The 22,348-nt window shown below is 36.4% G+C and overlaps 1 protein-coding gene across 3 annotated transcripts in view; it reads right to left on the bottom strand.

Moving 5' to 3' along the window:
- Positions 1–22,348, bottom strand: part of CRIM1 (cysteine rich transmembrane BMP regulator 1) — a 186,717-nt gene that overhangs the window by 12,502 nt on the left and 151,867 nt on the right. For all 3 annotated transcript variants that reach the window (XM_065057961.1, XM_065057962.1, XM_065057963.1), the window contains 4 exons: positions 15,655–15,811; positions 9,028–9,149; positions 4,813–5,022; positions 400–615 (listed from right to left, as the gene is read on the bottom strand). In XM_065057961.1, coding sequence (XP_064914033.1) covers positions 400–615; positions 4,813–5,022; positions 9,028–9,149; positions 15,655–15,811 — 705 coding nt within the window. The remainder of the gene's footprint in view (positions 1–399; positions 616–4,812; positions 5,023–9,027; positions 9,150–15,654; positions 15,812–22,348) is intronic.

Genomic DNA, 22,348 nt, shown 5'->3' with positions numbered 1-22,348 from the left:
AGGTTTGTAGAAAGGAAAAGAAACAGCCTGTATCTGCCTAGCACTTCGACTGCTTTCGAAGTTTTTCTAATCCAGTATGTTTCCATAAACAAGTCAGTGCATATTTCATAAACCTTCCAACTAAGGATTCTGGTTCTCATGCAACCCTGACACTATTAGATTGCCTTCAGAGAAAAGGTTCAAACTTCAGGGCCACAGCTCCCCTTTACATGTAAGACATCTCTTGCACACAGTCAGGTCTTGCAGTTGAAACAGAGGACTGCGGTCTCCCACTCCAAACTGCTAAAGAACAAAGGCACCACAAGAACCAAGTGTGCACATACCAAAACAGTCAATATTCACATCACACATTCTCAGGTGAAGAAAGGACTCTGATAAAAGCTGGTTATCAATATATACCTGGGCACTGTGGACAGCAGGAGTCCTGCGTGCGGGTGGGGTTTTGACAAAGCAGAGGTGGACAGACTTCAGTCTCACATAGGACACGTCCACTGTGGCATGTACATTGAGTGCAAGAATCAATATTCCATGTCTCTCCTTCTACGAAGTATTCCCCACCGGGAGCATGACAGATCGATGGACTGGTGAGCTCTGGCTTCTGCACAATTATTTCATCTGCGATAAACAGAATTGGAAGACAGGCAAAAATAACTGTGACTTTAATGATTAACAAATGTACCCACGATTAATAATTTCTGTTGTTATTGAAAGAAACAGGAATAACAAACCCAGCTATAAATGTATTCTTAATGAAGCTCTTTTGACTTTATGGCACCTTTATCTTATGGAAAATGGAAAAAATATAAACAAGAAATAATTTGAGAATCAGTCTGAATAAATGCTAGTTAATATAAATCAGAGATACCTTCAAGCATTCTTGCCATTTCAGAAAATAAAATAAAATCAAACCAATCTGTGATGTAGGAATTCCAAGAGACGACTGTCATTTTCTGAAAAATTATACTGATCAGACAGTTTATTAACTGCTAAATATTAGCATTAGTGCAATTAATGAAAGGATGGATAAGTATGATGTTCATCTGGGATCTAGGAAGTCCACATTCAACTGTCTGCGTTTAAGTTCCTGAGTGATATGTGCCTGTACCATTTGATGCCAGATTAAAAAAAAAAAGAAAAATACAGAATCCTTCACTCAACCCCCTAAAGACATATATGCACTTAACATTAGTGGAAGTGCTTCATCACTTTGTTCCATTAAAATAAATAAATACATATAAATTTTCTGCAGTCTTTGAAGTAAAAGGAGATGCCACAGTGTGCAGACTCATATTTCCAGTGACTGTATCTCACCAAATGAGCCTTAGGTCCTTTTTGGATAATTAATTACAGTTCCTCTACAGCCCTGGCTAAGAGACTCACCCAGGCAGTTTAGAGAAGAGATTTGACCTCCTTCAAGTTAAGAAAGGAACTGAAACTGTTTCCCTTGTTCAGCATGAGTGTTCTCCAACCACTGGGGTATTACAAAAGTGAGGGAACTCTCTTTAATTCTTGGTGTTTTAAAAGAAAAAATAAACTTGTCCTGCACTTCAAAAGCGTTTAGGCACTTATCATCAAGAAAAGGTTATGCTATGAACTTCATCCCCACAGCCTCTTAAAGTGCTTTGAAGCCCTCTTCACATAGGGACAATAATAGCTGCCAGCTCACCATGCTGGTTGCTTGGGACTTGGACCTGCTTTTTCCATGCACTGTGTATAGGAATGGGGATGCCTCAGACAAGATGTTTTGTTCATCCACAGGACCCATGACTTTGAAAGCTACATACTGCTGCAATGTGAAGCTTCAGGCTTGTAAGTGGTGATGTCCTTCAGCCTGAATTCAACCTGTCTAAGATTAGACAACTAAGATAGGTGCCCGTGTTAAAAACTGAGCTGCCTCAGGGTTCCTGTGCTGTGAATAGAGGGGAAGAGAAAATGACTTCCAGGTAATGACTCTGCATTTCTAAACCACTTGCTGAAGGTCCCTCTCTCCTCCTTAATTGTAAAGATGCCTAATGTGAACATCATCCTAATCCAAATATGTGGATTAAGGACAGAAAAATTAAATGGATAGCAGCTCCTCTTATCATTTAGGTAGGTGAAGGCTCACCAAGGGCTTGTGCTTCTCTCCATATTTGGAGCACTGCTGTGATTGTCTGGAGAACGGCACTTGTGCCCTTTGCTCTATGACATTGCTATGTAGAAGACACATCACTCAACTATTTGTGTTTGTTTCTGAAGAATGCTCAGTAGAACTCAAGGAACCTGATGATCTTACTCCATTCACAAAGTACTTGTGCATTTCTTCTCTCAGGAAATTATTTTACCTTTCACTGATTTGCTTATGCTATGCCTCTCCCATTATTTACATTTATGAACCACATATGTGATTCATTAGCATTTACCTGAAGTGAGACAGCTAGTCTGCTGCTGTGTCACTGTCTGGTTTTTATTTCAGTGGGAACAACAGACTACATTTTAAGCAATGAGTTCCTGACTCACCATGGCAAAGGCAATACTAATTATGTCCTAGAAATTTTCTCAGTCATCTCCTTTGCATTTAGTTCTCTGCAGAACCACAGGCCTGTTTTACTACAGCTCATACACTGTTAACAATCAGAAAAGCATAACCAGAGAGTATTGCTGTACATATGGTATTGCTTATTGCTCCCTTATCAGCATTGATATTGATATATCACTGCAACTGAATTGCTATAAATGTAGAACTACCATATTCCTGCAGGAGCAACCAGCCAAACAAATACATACTTTCTGGATAGTGTGGTTCTGCAAAACACTAGCAGTTAATGGCTTTCTAAATGTTACAGGAAACCTAGAGCTTTTCACAGGCATTGCGACAATTCACTTAAACCTCTTAATATAGAGAAACATGGTTATCATGAATGTTGTAGCTGTCAAGGTACATCTTGCTCTGTTGACAAACAACTAAATATGGAATTGAATGTAACCACTTTTTTTTTTGAGTCTGAAAAATTACCTGTGAGAGCTGCCACTCCCCTGTTGATAGGTTAACAGTGCAATTCAAAACTCAGTACATCAGGATTGCTAATTATTTCAATATCCTTATGCCAGACACATTTAAGTGACGTGCTCACAGTTCCAAAGTGCATTCCTGTTCTCTAAAAGCCACGATATTTATTGAACAACATCAGCAGGGAATCAATAAATTGCACAATAAAATCAGAAGTACATTTCTAACAAATATAAAACCTCAGTGGGGGAAGCAAAACCACACTGGGACTAATTTGGCCATATTAATTCATACACTTACATATGCAATCACTTTAAAAAAATGCTGTGTCTGCCCTAGCATTGTAGAAGTTGAGACCAAGTATGATTTTGCTAACACAGAAGCTAGGTGACTGGTACCTTTGAAGCAGAAAAGGATGTCAAACAGAGAAACCCATGCAGACACTGTATCTCAAAGGAACAGACACTACCGGGTAAACAACTGCTTATACAAGAGACCAACATTGCTGGTGCTCAGAATCAAACACTGATGTCACCCACAAGAAATGTCCAGTGTGTGAAGATAGGTACTGCTAATCTCATACTAACCTTTCTTCCACTAACTGAACATTAGGCTTATGAAATTATGTACCCACACTCATTCTCTGTACACAAAGTAATTAGCCACTGGCACTGCTGAAAGACAAAAATTATTTGAATGCTCTGAGGTGTCCTGTATGTGTTAGGTAAATCAATACACACAAGAATGCTGACAACAGAGTGAAATCACGAAGAAGTCTTGAGGATCTAACAACAGAATTACTGGAACAATGGCCCTTCATTTTAAATTTTGAATCTTGAATGTTTATCTAATGTAAGACTGACATGCTAACCTGCCCCCATCCATATGAAGTATACCATCCCCTACAATAATTCACAAATCATTGTGAAAAGGTGAATGACTACTGCATGTACTCAACAGTTCTGTGCAGCCCTGAATTCCAGCTAGTGCAAGTGGAAAATAACGTCTCTGTCCAGTGATACGACTTTAGGAACACAATATTCTGTATTATTTACTGTTTGGCTGCTGTTTCTGGAACAATACTCAGAACTGAATCTTTTTTTTTTTTTCTCCACACTGAGGTTTCCTAGCGGAGAGAACTGTACTGAGTGTGCATATCTGGTGGGAGTACCCTCCTTAGTGTCTCCATCTCAGAGTGCACAGATCTTATACTCTATCCACACTCTAACATCTTTCATAGGTGGTTTTCATATTAACACTTATTATTAAAATTGTATTGGAATGCAATATTAATTTTATTTGGCCTTCCCACCTAAAGCATTAAAATAGTCTACTGCCGGTGGCACAGGAACCTTCCCTCACACCACAGAACCATAATGCTCAGTTACTTAAGACATCTGTTTAAACATGCACTCCCTTGAGATGTTGTGAAACAGATCAGGAGGTAAATGTCAGTAAAACTCCACTTCAAGGTAAAAAAGATAAAAAGTAATAGCTTATTAGCTATTATAGGTAAGAAAATTGTATATGAGTACAAACTTGGTATTATAGCTAATATAAACTAGAAACTTCTAGTTTAAAGATTTCAATGTGTCAAAGATTGACATGTTAGTACCCACAACATGCATGCCCCCCCTACATATTTAAGTTCCCATTTTTTCACCCGAAATCTTAATGTAAGGCGTTCATCGTATTATATTTGGACATAGAAACCTTCATACATATCTACTGCTGAATAGTGCATGAGATTATTTTCATGTACCAGGAAACAGAACACATGTGAATTGAAACCCGATTACAAAGCATACAGAAGAAAACGTTACCTGGACATGACGGGCAGCACTGCCCTGGATGTATGGTGGGGTTACCACAATTAGGAACTGGGCAGGTGATCAGGGCACACATTTCCCGTCCGTTGTGGCAGTAACATTCTCTGCAGCCATCGTGCCAGCTCTCCTCATTCTCATGTCGGCGCCCATCCATTGACAGGCAAGAGCCTGTTTTGATGGGAGGCATAAGTGAAGCGGTTGCCTCTGCACAAAATCAAAGGAAAATGAAGTATCCTGATAAGCATGGATTGCTTAGGGGAAAAAAAACCCAAACAAACCACAACAACTACATGCCTGGATTGCATTTATTATTAAAATAAATATAAGATCAAATCAACAACAATGATTCTATCATTTATGCTTAGAAATAAAGTAAGAACACCCATGAAACAATTAAAAGGTACAATGAAGGGGATGGTAGGATGTATTTCTTTGGAAAATATAATAACTATTTTCTGCTAAACCTATGATGTTTCTAATCATACAGAAATACAGTACTGGCTAAATAATATATGAAAAAAAGTGAAATACAATTGAGGGAAATAGCAGAAAGCACAAAGCTTATTTTAAATGAAACATTTAAATATTACACTGTATTAGATTATCTATAATGTATCTGATAGAAAGGAGAATATAAAAGCATTTCCAAGAGCTAAGAATGCTCTTATTTATATCATGAATGAATACAAATTACAAGCAAGTTCTAACAGGGTCATGATAGATACTGGAAATATTTCATAAAACACCTGTGAGAAATTATTTGTTTATATTACTATGATAAATGAGATATTTGGATGGTAACTGCTCTGACAATTTTAACCCTCATTCCTAGCTTTTACAGAGATTGGAATACAGCAGCTTGGATTGCTGCATTACTTGCACTCAGCCAGAACACACAAGCAGCAGTTCTAGGGAGGATAAAGTCTCATTTGTATCTTAGAGATATTCAAGTGCTGCAGGGTTCAGCCTCAATATATTCTTTCTTAATCAGCAGAGTGAATTTAGAGCCCAACACTCCCTCAACCACTTCATTATTATGATGAAGGATTTAGGATCAGTTTGTCAGTGAATTTACTTGTTTTCAGTGGTATGTCAACAATGTTCGGCTGACACACACACACATATATAAGGTTGTTTCTACTAAGTTGCTTATTTCATTTTCTGTTTAAAAAAGGATGCACTATGAAAGGTAGTAATTCTTTTTTTTTTGTAATTCTAGTAAGCTTTTTTTTACTAACATGTAGGTCAGCACCTCCTCAGCTGTGGCAGATCTACCAAAGGTGGTCTAAGACCCACCAGCAGATGGTATGAAGTGAGTTTGATGCAAGCTATCAGAATAAGAACCCAATAAACAGAAATTCCATTAGTATACCATTTTGTGAATTAGAAGGAAAAGACATAGCATAAGGGTAAAAGACCCTTAAAATGGACTTCATCCCATTGTGCAAACAGGAACACTATGAGAAAAAGTTACATTTGCTTACTACATTTTTATACTTTACTATCAGATTGTATATTAATTCCTATTTGAATTAATATCACTGGAATACTGTCCTACATTAAAATTATTATTGACACTTGAAAGTCTTAGCTGGCAATACCCTTCCCCTTCCTTAAAGTATCTGATGTAATTAAACTTTTTTTTTTTTTTTTTGTTTCCTGAATATTCTAAAGTATAGTCCAAATTTCAGAGAAACCAAACAAGCATCTGGGCAACTATTCAAAGGTAACTTCACAAACAGAGATTATGTTCGCTTTTCAGTTTTTTAATTAAAATTAGTACAAAACATAATGCTTAAAGAAGTAACCAAATGCCCAAATACAAGATGGGAATAACTGAATACCTAGAAGTATGGCTGAAACCGTCTGGGATTATAGTAAACTGACAAGTAAAAATGAGTCAGTAACGTGACACCAGTGCCAAGAAGGGAAGTTCAGTCTAAGATACAAGTACAGGAGCTCTGCACGTTTAAATACAGTTGTGCTATTTCTACTACTTCGGAGTTTTTGCTCCTGCTAAAGTACAATCCAGTTTTTGAACTGTGATGAGAGACCAAAAGAATGGGGTTTATTTGACTTAGAAAAGCAAACAAACAAGAAACTTTAGGGTGCTCCTTCAGGGTGCTTAGTTGTTCCACATGCCTGCTGAGCTTAGGTTAAGAAGTAACTGGTTCAAATTGTGGGAGACAGAAATATTAGAAAATTTATTTTAAATTGTCACATATTGGTAACCACAACCACACCACAGAAAAACATTGGAGAGGTTTATGTGGGTTTGTTTGTTTGTTTGGGTTTTTTTCATTTTTTCCTGAGAGTGGAGATTCTTAATAAATTAAACCTTAGACAAACATCTGTCAAGGATTATCCAGATAACCTCAATTTCATGCAAGGGTAAGGAAGTGGACTTTCAGTTTTCCAGAGGACTACCCCAACCCTGTACTTCTATGGTTCTGCTTCTATTAATCCTAGCATAAGCTATTTCTGGCAGAAGCAATTTAGAAAGTGGAGCTAATTCACAAGCAGAGGATTTACCCATCCCTTCCTCCTACTTAGGGATTTGGGATCCAAATTTTAACAAGGACTCACAGCTCCCCCAAAACATACTTGTCATTCCTTTAATTATTCTTGGACAAGTTGCTAATGATCACGTTGAATTGATATGCCCACAGCTTGATAACTTTATGATCATTATAACAATAAATACTATTTAGAGAGGGATCAAGTTATTTTTTCTAAATATTTGTGTAGGTTTTAAAAAAACTATCCTTGTTAAGGGAAGCACTTAGAAATGTGCATACACATAATTAGTAACTGAAGAGTTCCATCTGTGAATAGCCTGGGATGCAAGTATGGCACACCTTAGAGAACACCTTGTCTATATTAAATTACAGCATCACAACAATCAGGAAAAGTGTGCTGATTGTGAACATGGAGACAAATGACAAGATAAGTGATGAGAATTGCCTCTATGGGACTCCATTCAGCAATTACCCTTTCTTATTAATTTAAAAAATTTTTTATTTCTAGTAAAAGTCATATATTGCAGCTTACCTCAGTGAAATTGCTCTCTAGTTCTCATATCTGCAAGGTACATTTGTAACACTTCATTTTTCTTTTTTTTGGTAGAAGACTTAAAGTTTTATTATAATTGTCTGCAGGGTGTGATGCCATGTGGAGAAAATACCTATCAGATCCTTCTGATATATATGACTGCATGTTGGCCTCCAACCACAGAAGATTGACTTCAGGAACTCATATAGTTTCTTCTAATCCCATATTCCAATAGCTTTTCTTATTATATTTTATCATGTTTTAAAATGCAAAAGAAATGGCTGCTAAAAAACTTAAGAATGGGAAAATACTCAAATGTATGTGCCTATAGCTAGAAAGTGAAACACACAAGCAAGAATCAAAGAAAATAAGCATGAAAGAGCAGTTAGGATCAGAGAGAGCCTGAGCACAGATGTAAAGTTATTAAATGCCACACGTGCAGATAAGCAATGAAGGAAGTCCGACACCCAGACTAATACAAAACACAAACTGAAAATATCTTAAAAGATACATGCTTAAAAGCAGCACAAAACTAAAGCAGACAACTAATGAACATCTTATCTCAATCTCCACCTCAAACGCAGTGGTTACAAATCTGGGATGTGGCACACATGAAATCTTCAGCTTAAAAATACCCAGTCCTTTCTCCTGGGTAAGTGCTCTCACCACTCACTGTTCCTCAAGACCAGCTGAAAGTGTCCAAGAAACAGCACCTTAATTTTAGGTGGTGTTCAGGGCATCTATCAAATCCAAGACTTGAGTTTGCAAAGAAAAGATGATGAAGCAGCTAAAATAAATACTGCTGCTAAGAAAACAAACAAACAAACAACACAACAAAAACCTCAACTAGCTTATTTCTAGTAGTGTCTTATTAAGAGCATAACCTAATTTGTATTAATAGTAACAAACTGACTTTTGTGACTTTGTAATTAGAGATGGAAGCAGAGCTGTGCCCTTCTGTTGAAGCCAACATGAACACAGATAATAACAAACACCTGCAAAGCAATACACTCCTGTGAGCAAAGGTGAACTGATTCCCCTCCACTTACCATATTTTAATTCTTACATAGTCTGTATATGATTCCTTTTATTTTGCTCTAGCTTCCACCTGCTTTGAAAACAAGCTGTAGTTAGAGGTGATAATGTACTTGCACCTACCTCTGCACTTGCAGATAATGCAGCCATGATTGTTCTGCTGGAAGCCCATCGGACAGATTTTACCACAAGGCAGGTCAGGGCACTTCTTACACCGACAGATTTCACAGCCATGCTTGTTCTTCCTAGATGACCAAAATAATTTGTCAAAGGTCAGCAGGTCACTTTAAATATCTACATGTCATGATCTTTAAAGCAAAAGCATCCCCTAAAGAAGTGACTGATCAAGTAAAGAACATTATGGTTAACCACCACCCTTAGGTTCACTGGGTCCATGGGGTGTACAGGTCTCCATCCCTGGCATGTGTTCCCTCCACATGACTGACAAAATCTCTGCATTTGGTACTGTCAAGCCACAGCAGATAATCTAGATGTATGTGCTTGTGACTACTATTGATGATCAATTATTTTTTCAAGTGAAAAAGTAGAAAAAATAACTTCTAAAACTGTGAAATTGGAGGAGTGGGTAGGAATCTGTTTCAATTACTATGTTTTCTAACACAAATTACTGATAACTTTTTTCCTTCAACAATAGATGAAGAACAGTAGACTTCCTCTCTTGCATATTAAAACTACAGAGAGATTTCCAAAAACATTAAAGAAGCAGTCACAAAGCTTACTTGAAAGAGAGCATGTGGAATGCCAATGACCAATACAAAAAGTAGCAGACACACAGTAACACATTTTGGAATAGAGAAAACCAGAGAACTTTTCAGCAGACAGAGTACAGAGAATCAAGAACACAAATGTTTCCAAAGCTTCCAGGCGAAGCCAGGCAGGAGGCTTGAGCACTCCCTGACAGCATCTCTTCACAGCAGCATAAACATGCTCCTTCTGGGAATCTTATGCTCAATATTTGCTTGCCTGTTTTCAAGAAGACAGGTAATACCATTCAAACTCTAGGCACAAGTGTACTATTTCCCTTTGTATACAGATACAGTAATTTTCTACACCTTCCCAAGATACAGGGGGGGAAAAAAAGCTAAAATGAAGAAGTTCAAGACAAAGAGGGGGAAACAAACAAACAAACAAAAAGACATTAAACAATTTTCCTGAGTTTGCTGATAAACATATCACTCTAAGGAGGTAACTCACTAAAATTGGGAAAAACATTCATTGGGAAACTGACAGATGCCTTACTGAATACTACACCATTAAAAGCACACCAGTTCCCCTCAAAACAAAGACAAGACATGGGAAGTTAAAGAATATCTAAAGGGACAGAGAAGAAATAAATTCTGTAAATATCTGGAAAGCCTGACTTCAAGCTCTAGAAAACTTTATTTAACTTTAGTTAAAGGCTGAGGAAAAAAATCCACACATAGGATAGAGAACAGAAGACTTCCTGTCCACCTACATTTTTCCTCCTCAATCTCTGTAACCACAGACCTTTTAATATCAAAAGAAATGCTTCTTTCCATTAATGTGTATAACTTTAAAAGAGTGAACTTCATTGAAAACAAACAAAACCAAACCACAAACATCATGATTACTCCTTAACTTTTTGCTCTCTAAAACACTTTTCTTTTAATACTTGCTTCTTTAGTCTCCCATCTGTGACCAAAGGTTTACATTAAAATAGAGATTTATCTTCCATTACATCCCATGCTTTTGATGATCATAACAGGTTCGGAAGTCACATAAGGCTTGCTATTCTAGCAAAGAAATTTGCATGGTTGCAGTAAAGAATCAAACAAATATACTATAGAACGGCAAATCTATATAATTTTAGCACCAAAGTAAAACTTGAAGTGAAATGGTCTTAAAATATTTCTTACCACAATTTTAGCCCTTTATACTATGATCTCACATAGATGGTTATATTTCAATGCTATTCATTTCATTCAGTGAAATTATTTGTATATTTTGTAGACAGTGACAGGATTAGGGTGCTCATTTCCATTTTTTTTTAATTGCAATAATCTTAAGATTTATTGAAGTCATCATTTAAAAAGAGCAACCAAGCACTGTGCAAAACTAAATTACATTCTACATGTGAAACCAGAATCATATTTCCCCATACAATCAGTTAGATTATTATCAACACATACCACAAATTTTTTAACAATATTAACAGGCACAGGTATCAGCAGATGATAGTCACAGCTCAGACAAACTAAGGGACTCTACAGGTCAAGAGGATTGCAGTCAAACACAGAAGTCAGTTTATTAAGGTGCAAAGTAAGTTAGGCTCTATTCTTGTGTTCTTATCATTCTGTGAAGATATAAAAGTAGAGTATGTAAAGGCATCACACTGCATGTGATAAGGCTAAATAGAAGATACACAACTAGAGAAGAGCCTCAGCTTCTATGCTGCATATCAAAGAGCAATGGTGTAAGGACTTCAACAGTCTAATGTCTGCACCTGCATTTTCAGATCAGATTTAATTTATGTGCTTTAAAGTGAAGCAGAACTCTATATTCTACCCCCCTACCCTTAATGGAGGGGAATAAAATAAAATTTCCATTTTCAAATGGGGTATTAATACTAATTTTTAGAGATTTCTCCTTTAGGCCTTTCAAAATAATGCAAGCACATCTCACTTAAAGTGCAAAAAGAGAAGGCCAATAGAATCATATCAGATTTCTTGTGGTTCAAAAATGTATTGATGATTTATACTAGTGTGTCAGAGTATAATCCTTAGCATCACGGGTCAAATTAATTGCAATCTCAGAGTCATCTTCCCATTACACATATCGATCTTCCTCATCTTTGTTTAAAGCTTTCTTTAGAAAACCAGTTAAGTCACAGTTCATGAGAGAGAGACCATGAAAGTCAGACCTCTCAAACCAAGTAACAAGTTTCTGAATTAATCACTTCATTAATTCATTAATATATTCAGTTCACATGTAACAGCCAACTGCCCTGCAAAACAAATCCATACTAAAAAGCACCATAGAAGACAACAGTAAATAGAGACCTTTGCTTAAGAAAAGAAAATAAAAATCAGAAGTTGCAGAATAAAAAGATATGTAAACAGAAGTAACGGGCACATCTTTACCGAAAAGAATGAAACAGGACCAAAAAAAATACTGTCCTTTTTAGAAGTTACACACGGTCTGATCACTAATGAGGTAGACTTATATTAAGAACATTACTGCCAGTCATGCACACCAGGAGCAGAGGCCCAGGAATGGCAATTTACTGTCTTATCTTAAAAGAATATTTGCTTTTTACTGAAGATTCAGAAATTTGCAGGCAAAAAAAATATTCAGTTCACCACATTATCAAGATCTCGACTATGTTCCATTTAAAGTTGTAAAAATCCTGTCCACTTTCCTCTAAACAAAAATCAGAGTTTATATAACCAAACCAGAAAAAGCTACTCATTATGTGGAAGAGAGTGTTTCTTCCTAAATCCATGTTATTGGGGAAGGTGTTGTACAATAAACTAAAAGAATTTAACAGTAAATTTAATACATTTACACAAACAAAGCACATTAATAGTAAATTACTTTGGTAAGTGTAGTTCAGAACATCCCTTATCAGCAGTAGAAAAACATTTTTAAAACTTAAATGTGACATCTACATTGAGACTGACAGTGAAGAAAACCAGCAGTAGTAAACTGAAAGAAACCACAGGGAGAAACAAACCTGACTCCTCTAGCTACTGCAGAAAAGTCAAAGAATAGTTAATTTGGATAGAAAGAAACATCTAGACCTTGGCTCATGAATACATTCAAGCTATTTCTGTGTAAGTCCAAAAAGGCAATGTCAAAAAGGCATGAAATAGATCTTATTAAATGTTTTTCTCATATTATGACTTTTGAATAGGCTAACACAAATGGCCTTAAAAATAATAATTTATGCATGTACTTGTAATACTAAAATTAATAAAAGCTTTTCCTGTTCCAAGCTAAATGCTATTCAATCACACTGAATAAACAGTAAAAAAATGTGTAGTTCATACCAACTGTCTCTGCTGTTATGCAAACACATGCACACACTCCTCGAGCATGGGGATGAAAAAAGTCTTTTCAGATTCTTTCCTGATAGCTTTACTCTATTGACCCTGCTACAGACAATAAACTAAGAGCTACAATACAGAAAAAGGATAAATCCCAAGACCTAACAGCCCAGTGTGTTTAAATTTCCACCAAGTTTATAAACCAATTTGAAAAATAACCAGTGACTGAGTATTGTTAACGGAAATTAGTTTTTAGAACACAAATATAAAACAGAAATAAAAAGTAATGTTCAGATATACAGTCTGGAGACTGCTGAGCTCACATCCTGTACTTGTTACTGAAGATGCTTTATGTATCATGAACAAAAAAGATGGCTTCCATCTTTGTTGCAAATATATTCTGTGCCAAAGTTCAAAATAAAATAACAGCTAGCACAAATTATTTCAGTGCCCCTGGAGAAATGGTTACACCATGTCAGGACTATATGGCAATTATCCAAATGCTTGGATATAGTTTTATGTTCCTATTCCTTTATTACTGTTGCCCATCTTGGACACCCCTCCTGCTGATTCCAACACGGAGTTCTCACAGTTTCAGACATCCCAACACCCTTTGCCTCTTTGGCTCCTTGCTTTAAAAGACTTCTTCTTGCATTTTGTGCCTGCTCAATGGCATGGCTCAGGCTTCACTCTGCCCAGACGCTTCCTAAGCAATTCTGTGTGCTTTGCACTTGTTTTAGTTGACTTCACTCCTTTGATCCTTAACATAGACAGCTTTATCCGATCTAAAAATCTAAGACAACTAACCAGTCATTATTTCTGGTCAATTTTTCATGTTTCTTTAATTCTCCTACCCATCTTCAGCCATCCCTGCCTTTGAAACCACTGGGCAAAAGTTGTGGGAACAACAAAACTGACATCCTTTTGCTGTACTTCCCTCTTGCTCTGCCTTTTCTCACTTGCAAAACTGAAAATAACTCCCAGCCACTCTTGCAGTCAACATGCTTAATTTTATTAACCTTTTAATTTAAAAGTCTTACTTTTCATCTTCCATCTACCAAACTTTGAGTTTTGGGGAAAGAAGTGAAGTTTGATTTATTTTTTTGTTGGCTTCCCTACATTTTGTCCTATTTCAATTCTATCACTCTCATGAGTGCTGTTCCCAGCAAAAACTTCTATTATTTAACCACAGGCAAGCCTGATCCTGTATCTCAAGTAATAGATACAGCATTATATTAAATGGTATTTGTTTTGCTGGACTGCTATTATGTAGGTATTTTCAAATTACACTAGGGAGTTACTATTTTCAAGGCAAACATACTCTTCAAACGTTATTTCTTTTTTTTTTTTTTTTTTTCTTTATTGGCTGTGTATTGCAGCATATTTGTGCCATAACTGTTCCATGAGTTATGAGTCTGCTTTTTGTTTGATGGAACACCACTGCCTGTTTGGCACGACGCGCAATGAAAGAGCTGTATGGGCAATAAGAGGGAGGTCAACCAGAACACTGTATTCACCTAAATGGAACATCACTCTGTGGCTAAGAATAACATGAAGATTAAAGGAAGGCGTAAGGCTGGTATTCTCTTTTTCTTTTTTCCCCAATTTGGCAACATGACTGGAGAGGATATAAATTGTTCGCTGACACCATCTATGAGCAGAGCTGATAAAATCTGTGAGAATACCACTATGTTACAGCTTAATTTATCTTTTTCTGAAATATCTGGTACCTCTCTGGTCATTCAGTTTTTACCGTATTTTGATTCCCCCAAACTTTATTAAAACTGCGTACCAAGAGGAGGATTACTATAGATTACTGTTACAAAAACCTGCAGCATTTACAAACAACTGTCAAACAGACTTCTGAAATTAACCAGAAATTAAAGGAGGATCAGTACCAAACACTAAGAGTTGCAACACTAGTAAACTTCATTTTATGAATACTAAGAAAGCAAATAACACATGAAAATTATCTCAAGATCAACTGACATGAGGTAGAAATTAAACTGTTATTAACAGCAGGCAGTAACATGGAACGGATGGACCAAAACTGAAATGTATTGGTAAAATATATATATAAGCCACAAGACCGATTACTAAGAAATTTCTGTGACGAAAGACCTGTCCAGTTCTTGTCACCTGCTCCACAGATGAATAAATACTGCAAATGTTTGCTTTTATGGTGAAAGAACTCCAGCAACAATACAGGTTTTCAATATGTTTACAAAAACTCTATAAGAGATGGTACTGGTTTTCACAAATCATGTAACTATCACAAGTGTCTCACTAAAAATAGTCCACTGTTATATCAACACTAAAAAGCCCCTCAAAATATTAAAAAAAATTTGAATAAAATAAATGGGCAGCAAAATGAAAGCGTGTCACAGCAGAACACACAAAGAGAATTTCAAAAAGGTACTTGCAAGAGACATTACTTTTAAGTAGCTTTTCCATCTTGTTCATCAAATATTCTTCAAAAAAAATTTAAGCACTGCTTTGCTTTTATAATCTACTGCTGCTTTTTTAGTTGTTTCTTAATTTCTTGATCAAAATTCATTTTGAAGAATACTTTAATCTCATATCAAGTAATAAAATTTCTATTTTCCCACATTTCCTCCCCACTTTGCCACAAACTGAACACAAGCACATATGCCTGGATTTTGCATATTTTCAATATGTACAGAGAGTGTATTAAATATGCTTTAAGAATGAGAATACGTACAAGTATCCAAAGGGACAGTACTTGTCACAGAAAATGGGTTTGCACTTCTTGGGCCGCGGTCGGCACTGACAGATCTCACAGTTGTGGATGTCCGTCTGGAAGCCGAAGGAACAGTCCAAGGAACAGCCCGAAATGAGGCCGGTGCACAGCTCCTCCCCTGCAAAAGACACATGCAGTTTATCACAATGTGAAAACTGTTCATAGCAGACAAACGCATCTTTAGCAGAATTAATCTTCTGTTCCATTTTACTTATAATGTTTTAAATACTGATAAGCCTTACCTTTGGACTGTCCTAATTTTAAAACATTTGACAGAATTCTCCAGTGATGACCCAAACTGTATGTGTAAACACCACAAAATGTCTTCAGCTTCAGTCAAGAACTTGGGGGAGTACTACCTGGCACCCTAAACTAACACGATTTTATGAACAGGTGCACAGCCAAAGGAGTCCAACATCTGTGACTCTGTTACCCTTCAATAAAATGTTTAAAAGAACATACAGCTTCAACAGACTATATAGGTTTAATAGGTTTCTGTTCAATATAGAGCATCTTTATTTCTCCTCTATTTATTTTAAACAGAACTGAAAGTTTAGGATATATTAACAACTTTTATTCCTCACGCTAGTTGCTGTCAACTGTTTGGTGATTAAGACCCGATTTTTAAAAATGTAACTGTACTACCCTAAGAGATGATCCAAGCTTAGAAATGCTAGACTGAAAGACCTGTCTCTTCAAGTCTGCTACCATGTTTTATGAGCCTCTTGTGGCGTAAGAGAGATGCTGGATTGTTGCCATCTCAGTTTCTCCAGTGAATCATAGAATAGTTTGGGTTGAAAGGGACCTTCAAAGCTCATCCAGTCCAACCCCCCTGCAATGAGCAGGGACATCTTCAACTAGATCAGGTTGCTCAGAGCCCCGTCCAGCCTGGCCCTGAATGTTTCAAGGGATGGGGCATATACCAACTCTGTGGGCAATCTGTTCCAACACTTCACTACGCTCATTGTAAAAAATGTTTTCCTCGTGTCTTCCCTGAATCTCCCCTCCTTTAGTTTGAAAGCATTACCTCTTGTCCTATTGTAACAGGTCCTGCTAAAAAGTCTGTCCCCATCCTTCTTATAAGTACCTTTTAAGTACTGAGGGGCTGCAATAAGGTCTCCCCAGAGCCTTCCCTCATGCAGGCTGAATAATCTCATCTCTCACACCTTGTCCTCATAGGAGAGGTGTTCCATCCCTCTGATCATTTTTGTGGCCCTCCTATAGACCTCTTCAACAGGTAAATAATATTGGTCATTATATAAATAAATAAAGGAAGAATAATAAATAATGGTCATTATATTCACTGTCATCAGGAATGTACTGTTTTGAGAATGAAGAGTTTCTTTTTGTTCTTGTTGAAAGAAGTGACAGAAAAACCACTGTTATCATACCCTGGGATACAAAATTAATTTACTGGTAGCAGAGGTGAGAAGAAAAAGAAAACAATTATTTTTGTTGTACTAGGGATGCAAAACAGGAAGAAAATCACCATTACTACAATAGCCAAAGTAAGATCAAAGTAGAAAAAGAGGAAAATATAACTGAGATTCTTTAAGAGACGAATATGATAGGTGATATTCAAAGGACTGATTTTCAGAGTGATAATCAAAGGACAGCTCATCTCCAGTGCACACATCCACACCACTACGAAGTGCTTGTTACACGGACATCAGCACATTGACTTATTCTGTTCTTTACACTACTTTTGTGGGTCTGAAATGCAAAGAAAATCTTCATGTCTCTAACACGGTAATACACAGTAAACAGAAGGAGTCTCCGCTTTATTTAAATGTTTTCTCTTCTGTTTTTGTAATGTTGCATTTAAGACTGCAAAATAGAACAGAATCTACTTACAAAGGGTAGACTTAACTAGATGTGGTTTAGCTAAGTGTTTCCTTATCTATTCTACCTGGTTAACGCTCACGTTTCTTAGTGCCCCAGAGTAGGACTGAAGCCTCGTGGACAACTGATAAATTCACAGCCTACCTCTGCAGTGGAATTCAGGCATACAAGTGCCACACAATACAGGAGCCTTATAATCCTAAACAACAGCTCTCAGTTTAACTAAGATGAAGATCATCATCAGGTTCATGGCTCCTACCCCTCTACTTTTATGGAAATTTGTTGTCTGAAGTGGAAAGGTTCCAAGTTCATTTGTTATTTAGAAAAGAGAAGAAGAAATGCCAGAACCTTCCACATCTGGTTCTAGAGGTTGTCTTTGTCAGCAGAGAACCAAGGCCAAAATATTTAAGCATTTTCCTCTGTCAAATCTAACCTTTGAGAGCAATGGTAACCCTTATCTCAGGTTCTTGCTTTACTCATGCACATATATACAAAGATTTTCATGAAGTCTTACAAGATTTTGAAGGATAGAGTTCAGTCTGACCTATGAAAATACCAGATCTTTCAAACATGTAGCTGCTAAGGCTGATTTAAAAACATTATAATGGAGAAGAAATGTAGATACTCTTGTCTAGTAAAGGGTGATATACATCTAATGCAAAGAGAAAGACATTCATTGAAGGAAGTTAAAATAATTAAAAATGTTCTTTTTTAAAGGATCTTTTACAGTAGGATGTTTGTGCAAAATTATTCCCTGACAGCATATAGTGATAATAAAACTAACTATGCTTTTCATTATGCATGATTTCATTAGGTAGTCATAATTTTTAAAGCCAGACTTGAAGTTTATAAAGAATGTATGGAAAAGTACACCTACACTGGAATATCTCCAAAAAAGAATTAAGCTCACTTATGACCTCTGATATGGTGTAAGTCATGATATCTCCTGCAAATGTTCAGAACTGAGCAGTGAATAATCCTGTAAACGCACAGGTTGGATTGATCAGAACCATTCATTTCCTGAAGTGTACTTTGTCATGGAGATGAAGCATTTAAGTGGCTGTTCATAAACGTCAGGCTCATGGAAGACAGGTCAAGGAACAAGAAAGTACAAATACAATGGGATGTCAGAAATTAATAGGCATCTTAAAGTGAAAAGTTGGAAAAAAAATTAAAATATGAAAAAACAGAAATAACAAAACCATTTTCGAGTTGGGATATCTCTTATTTCTCTCCAGATTTGTGTTAAAGGGGGCTATCAAAGTCCAACACCTAGGTTTGAGTATGTAATGACTCCACATTAACCCAGAGCCAAATATGTTTTCGATCTTCTATTCTATTTTGATTACTTTGATCTGCTTAGCGCAACTGCTTTTCAAAGAAGCAAACCAAGTTTTTTATGTGTAAAGTTAACATACTTTATTAAAAGGGCCAAGGTGTCTAGGACAGTGCTATATGAGGAGAAAGACAGTGTCTCATCCCAAGTAGCTTATGATGTTAAATATACTTAAAACTCAGACTGCTGACATACTAACCAGAAGATCCAGTTTCAAGGCAACGTCTTCCATGCTTAATCCTACACATAGTGAGTTACAAAGTGAAAATTGTTTTGAGGACAAACAGCCAAGAAAGGAAAGCTCTTCAGAACCGTGGAATGGGTGACTAACTAACCATCACTGCCGCTCAGGAGCAGACACGGAAGAGGATACAAAATAACATTAAAATTCTGTCTGTGTCAAAGGCACAGGGAAAGTTTGCTGAGGTCAATACAAACCACTGTTCACACCTGAACTCTGCAGTGTTATATCAATCCTATACGGGGGCATAAGAACAATCTAGATAAACCTCTCCTGACAGAGTCCTTCTAATAAGATGCTAAAAATGATGCCTTCTGAGAAGTTATTATTAAAATTAACATGCTTTCATACTTAAATTTCTGATTGTATGATGCTACAAGCCGTGGAAATAGCTTTTAAATAGTTTTTGAAAAACATTCTCTGTGAAGAAATTTAATGTCATGAAAATCAGAAAATGAATTCTGATCTTTCTGACTTCACATGTAACCACCTAAATTTCTCCTACTAAAACATTATTAAAAACATGACAACTACAGGCTCAAACTGAAGTATCATCTTGTACACATACAAAGTTTATGTCTGCTGCACAGGCCTGTTGAAAAGTGTAGTCCATTCTTTTGAACTGGGTATTTATTTCAGAAAACAGAGTAAATAATCAATTTTACAGAGTAGAGTGTAGCTCTCAGAGAAAGAAAAAAAAAAAAAGAGAGGAGATTGCAAGCCTAAAGATTCAAATGTGAATCAAATTCAGTGTATGCAATTATCATCTCAACAATATCTCTATAGCCTTTGCTATAGCTTTAAATTAATCATTAATAGAATAATGAAGTTCATTATGAAAGGATAAGTAAAAACAGATTTTCTGCTAAGATTTTGAATTTCAAGTGACAAATGTTAAAGAGAAATGGTTCATGAAAGTCAATTCCAATGAAGAGAGGAAATTTATTATAGCAAAATGTTCGTAGGTTACTTTTTGGGGGGCTTTTTCCACTTCTTCTTAGATAAATTTCATCAGGAACCTGAATCCCAAATAATGGAATGCATTTGCAGAGAAGAGATTCAGCCTTAACTGGGCTACTAACCGCTTCAAAAGTGTATCAGGGTAACCGGTATGAAAGAAGAAGATAGGAAATGTTTTAAAAACTAATGCAGGTTGAAGACTACCTTTCAGAGTTCAAGAGAACTGCATTACACACCTGCACATCACTGCAACTCTTAAAAGAGGAGCTTTTGTTCACATAGTATAAGCCATCTTTATTTCTCTGACTACTAAGTTATAATGACACCACCTAGGGAACTAAACTAATGGTTAGATAGGAGGTAGAAGACTAAAACAGAAACAAAAGGATGAATAGGAAACACATTAAAAGGAAAATCACTCTCATCGTGCTGCTTAGGGAAATATCTGGCTGGATAGTTGAGTTCTTCTGAGTAGCAGAAATATGTTCACCAACTTTTCTCATGAAATATGAAATGCCAATGAGGTAATGTCAATACAGTAAACAACCCTTCTATGCAAGGGCTTAGGGGGATGAAATAGTAATAGTGGGGTGAAATGTAATACTGAAAATGTATAAAGGCATGCTGCCCACAGGGAATAAACAAGAATTTGTGCTACAACCTGAAAATTCAGGCACAGGATATTGCTTGAACTCAAAATGACAGTGATGTGTTCTGACTTCGGAAAAAGGTAAATATGTTCCTGAGTGTCTCAGGCTAACATAACTGTATTTTTACCACAAATACTTAGCTTTTTAATGTTAGGACAGGCAGCTGAAATACCACTTAAAGTTTGTGAAGAATGTCAACTGAAGTACGGCAGAAGGCTAGGACAGTAACCACAGAAAGGCTGTTTGTCCTCAAACAAATATTATTGGAATTGCCTCCTGCTAGGAACCAATACTCACTTGAGGACAAACATACATCGAATACTTATAGCAGTGAATTCAGCCCACACAGGATGACCATACTGTTTTCTTTTCCGTATGCAACCACGACTGCAAAAGTAGCAGCACAGTCAGTTACCAACAGGTTGATGTTCTGAGTCACAGTCTTTGCTAGACTTCACTATCCTAGTAAAAGCTATTGCTTATTGACTTTGACCCCTCTAAACACTGTAGTGCTAACAAATAGTTTGCTCTGTACTTTGCAACAATTGAACACATTATATGCTGACCTGCATATGGGAATTTCAGCTTATTGGATTATTTTGGATGAATTTAATAAGATGGTGTTGGCAAAAAAAAAAAAAGTAGAAAGGGTAAGAACATTTGAAGATGAACTGGTCTTCCAAAAAACATTTGTGAATTATTAATGAACAAACAAATATTAGAACCAAGGTTTTTAAGCCTGGTCACCATTGCCCACAAACTCCTTTTAAATATAGTGGTTTATTTTTCCCCCTTCACCCACTCAAACTGTTTCATACACACAGACTATAATAAAACCAATAGTAGAGTTTCATAAAAACATGATACTGTTTAAGAGGAATCTACTTGGGATATGGGAGATGGGACAAGACTCTCCAAAGAAGAGTCTTGTCTTAAAGACAGATCATTACCAAGATATGGTGAAGCTCTACACAGCACACTGCACACAAACTACCTGATGTCTTAAAACTCTTTTCCACTAAGTATCTTATTCTTAACACTAACATCAGCTGTTTTAAAAGGTTTTCAGATCACTGTAAGAATGAGTCACTGGCTGCTAAAGGAAAGAAAGATATGTTCAAAAATCAGCATGTAAGAGCACACTGACGTGACCGAAGAGATGCAGTGTTAGCAAACTTTGCATTTGTGAGGATTCACTCAGCAGTCAGATATTTCAGATACAATGCAATTTCTCCTTCTCAGGTATGGTATTTCAGAGGCAATGTATCTCAGAAGGATTCACAATTCTTTGGCCTAAATTCAAACCATCAGATTTATTCCTGATTTCAGAGTGCTCATGTCCCTAGCTTGCATAAACATATGAATATTTGGAGTGTTATAAAATGTTGTTCAAAAATCAAACTGAAAAGTAAATGAAATTCAATTCCATGAATTGCATGTTTAGGTCTAAAAAAGGTCTTCTGTTTGAACCTCTAATAGTTTGATGGTAATTCCGGCTAACTCTTATTTAAAAAAAGACTTCTCAGTTTCCCTCTTCTAGCATATATATGGCATGTAAAAAAACTCCAAGCTCTTATGTGGGATATTTATTTTTCTCAATTTATTATATCACATATGGACACATTA

The sequence above is a fragment of the Columba livia genome, chromosome 3, assembly GCF_036013475.1.
Source record: "Columba livia isolate bColLiv1 breed racing homer chromosome 3, bColLiv1.pat.W.v2, whole genome shotgun sequence".
Taxonomy (NCBI): Eukaryota; Metazoa; Chordata; class Aves; order Columbiformes; family Columbidae; genus Columba; species Columba livia.
This window is presented reverse-complemented; position numbering and strand designations above follow the sequence as displayed.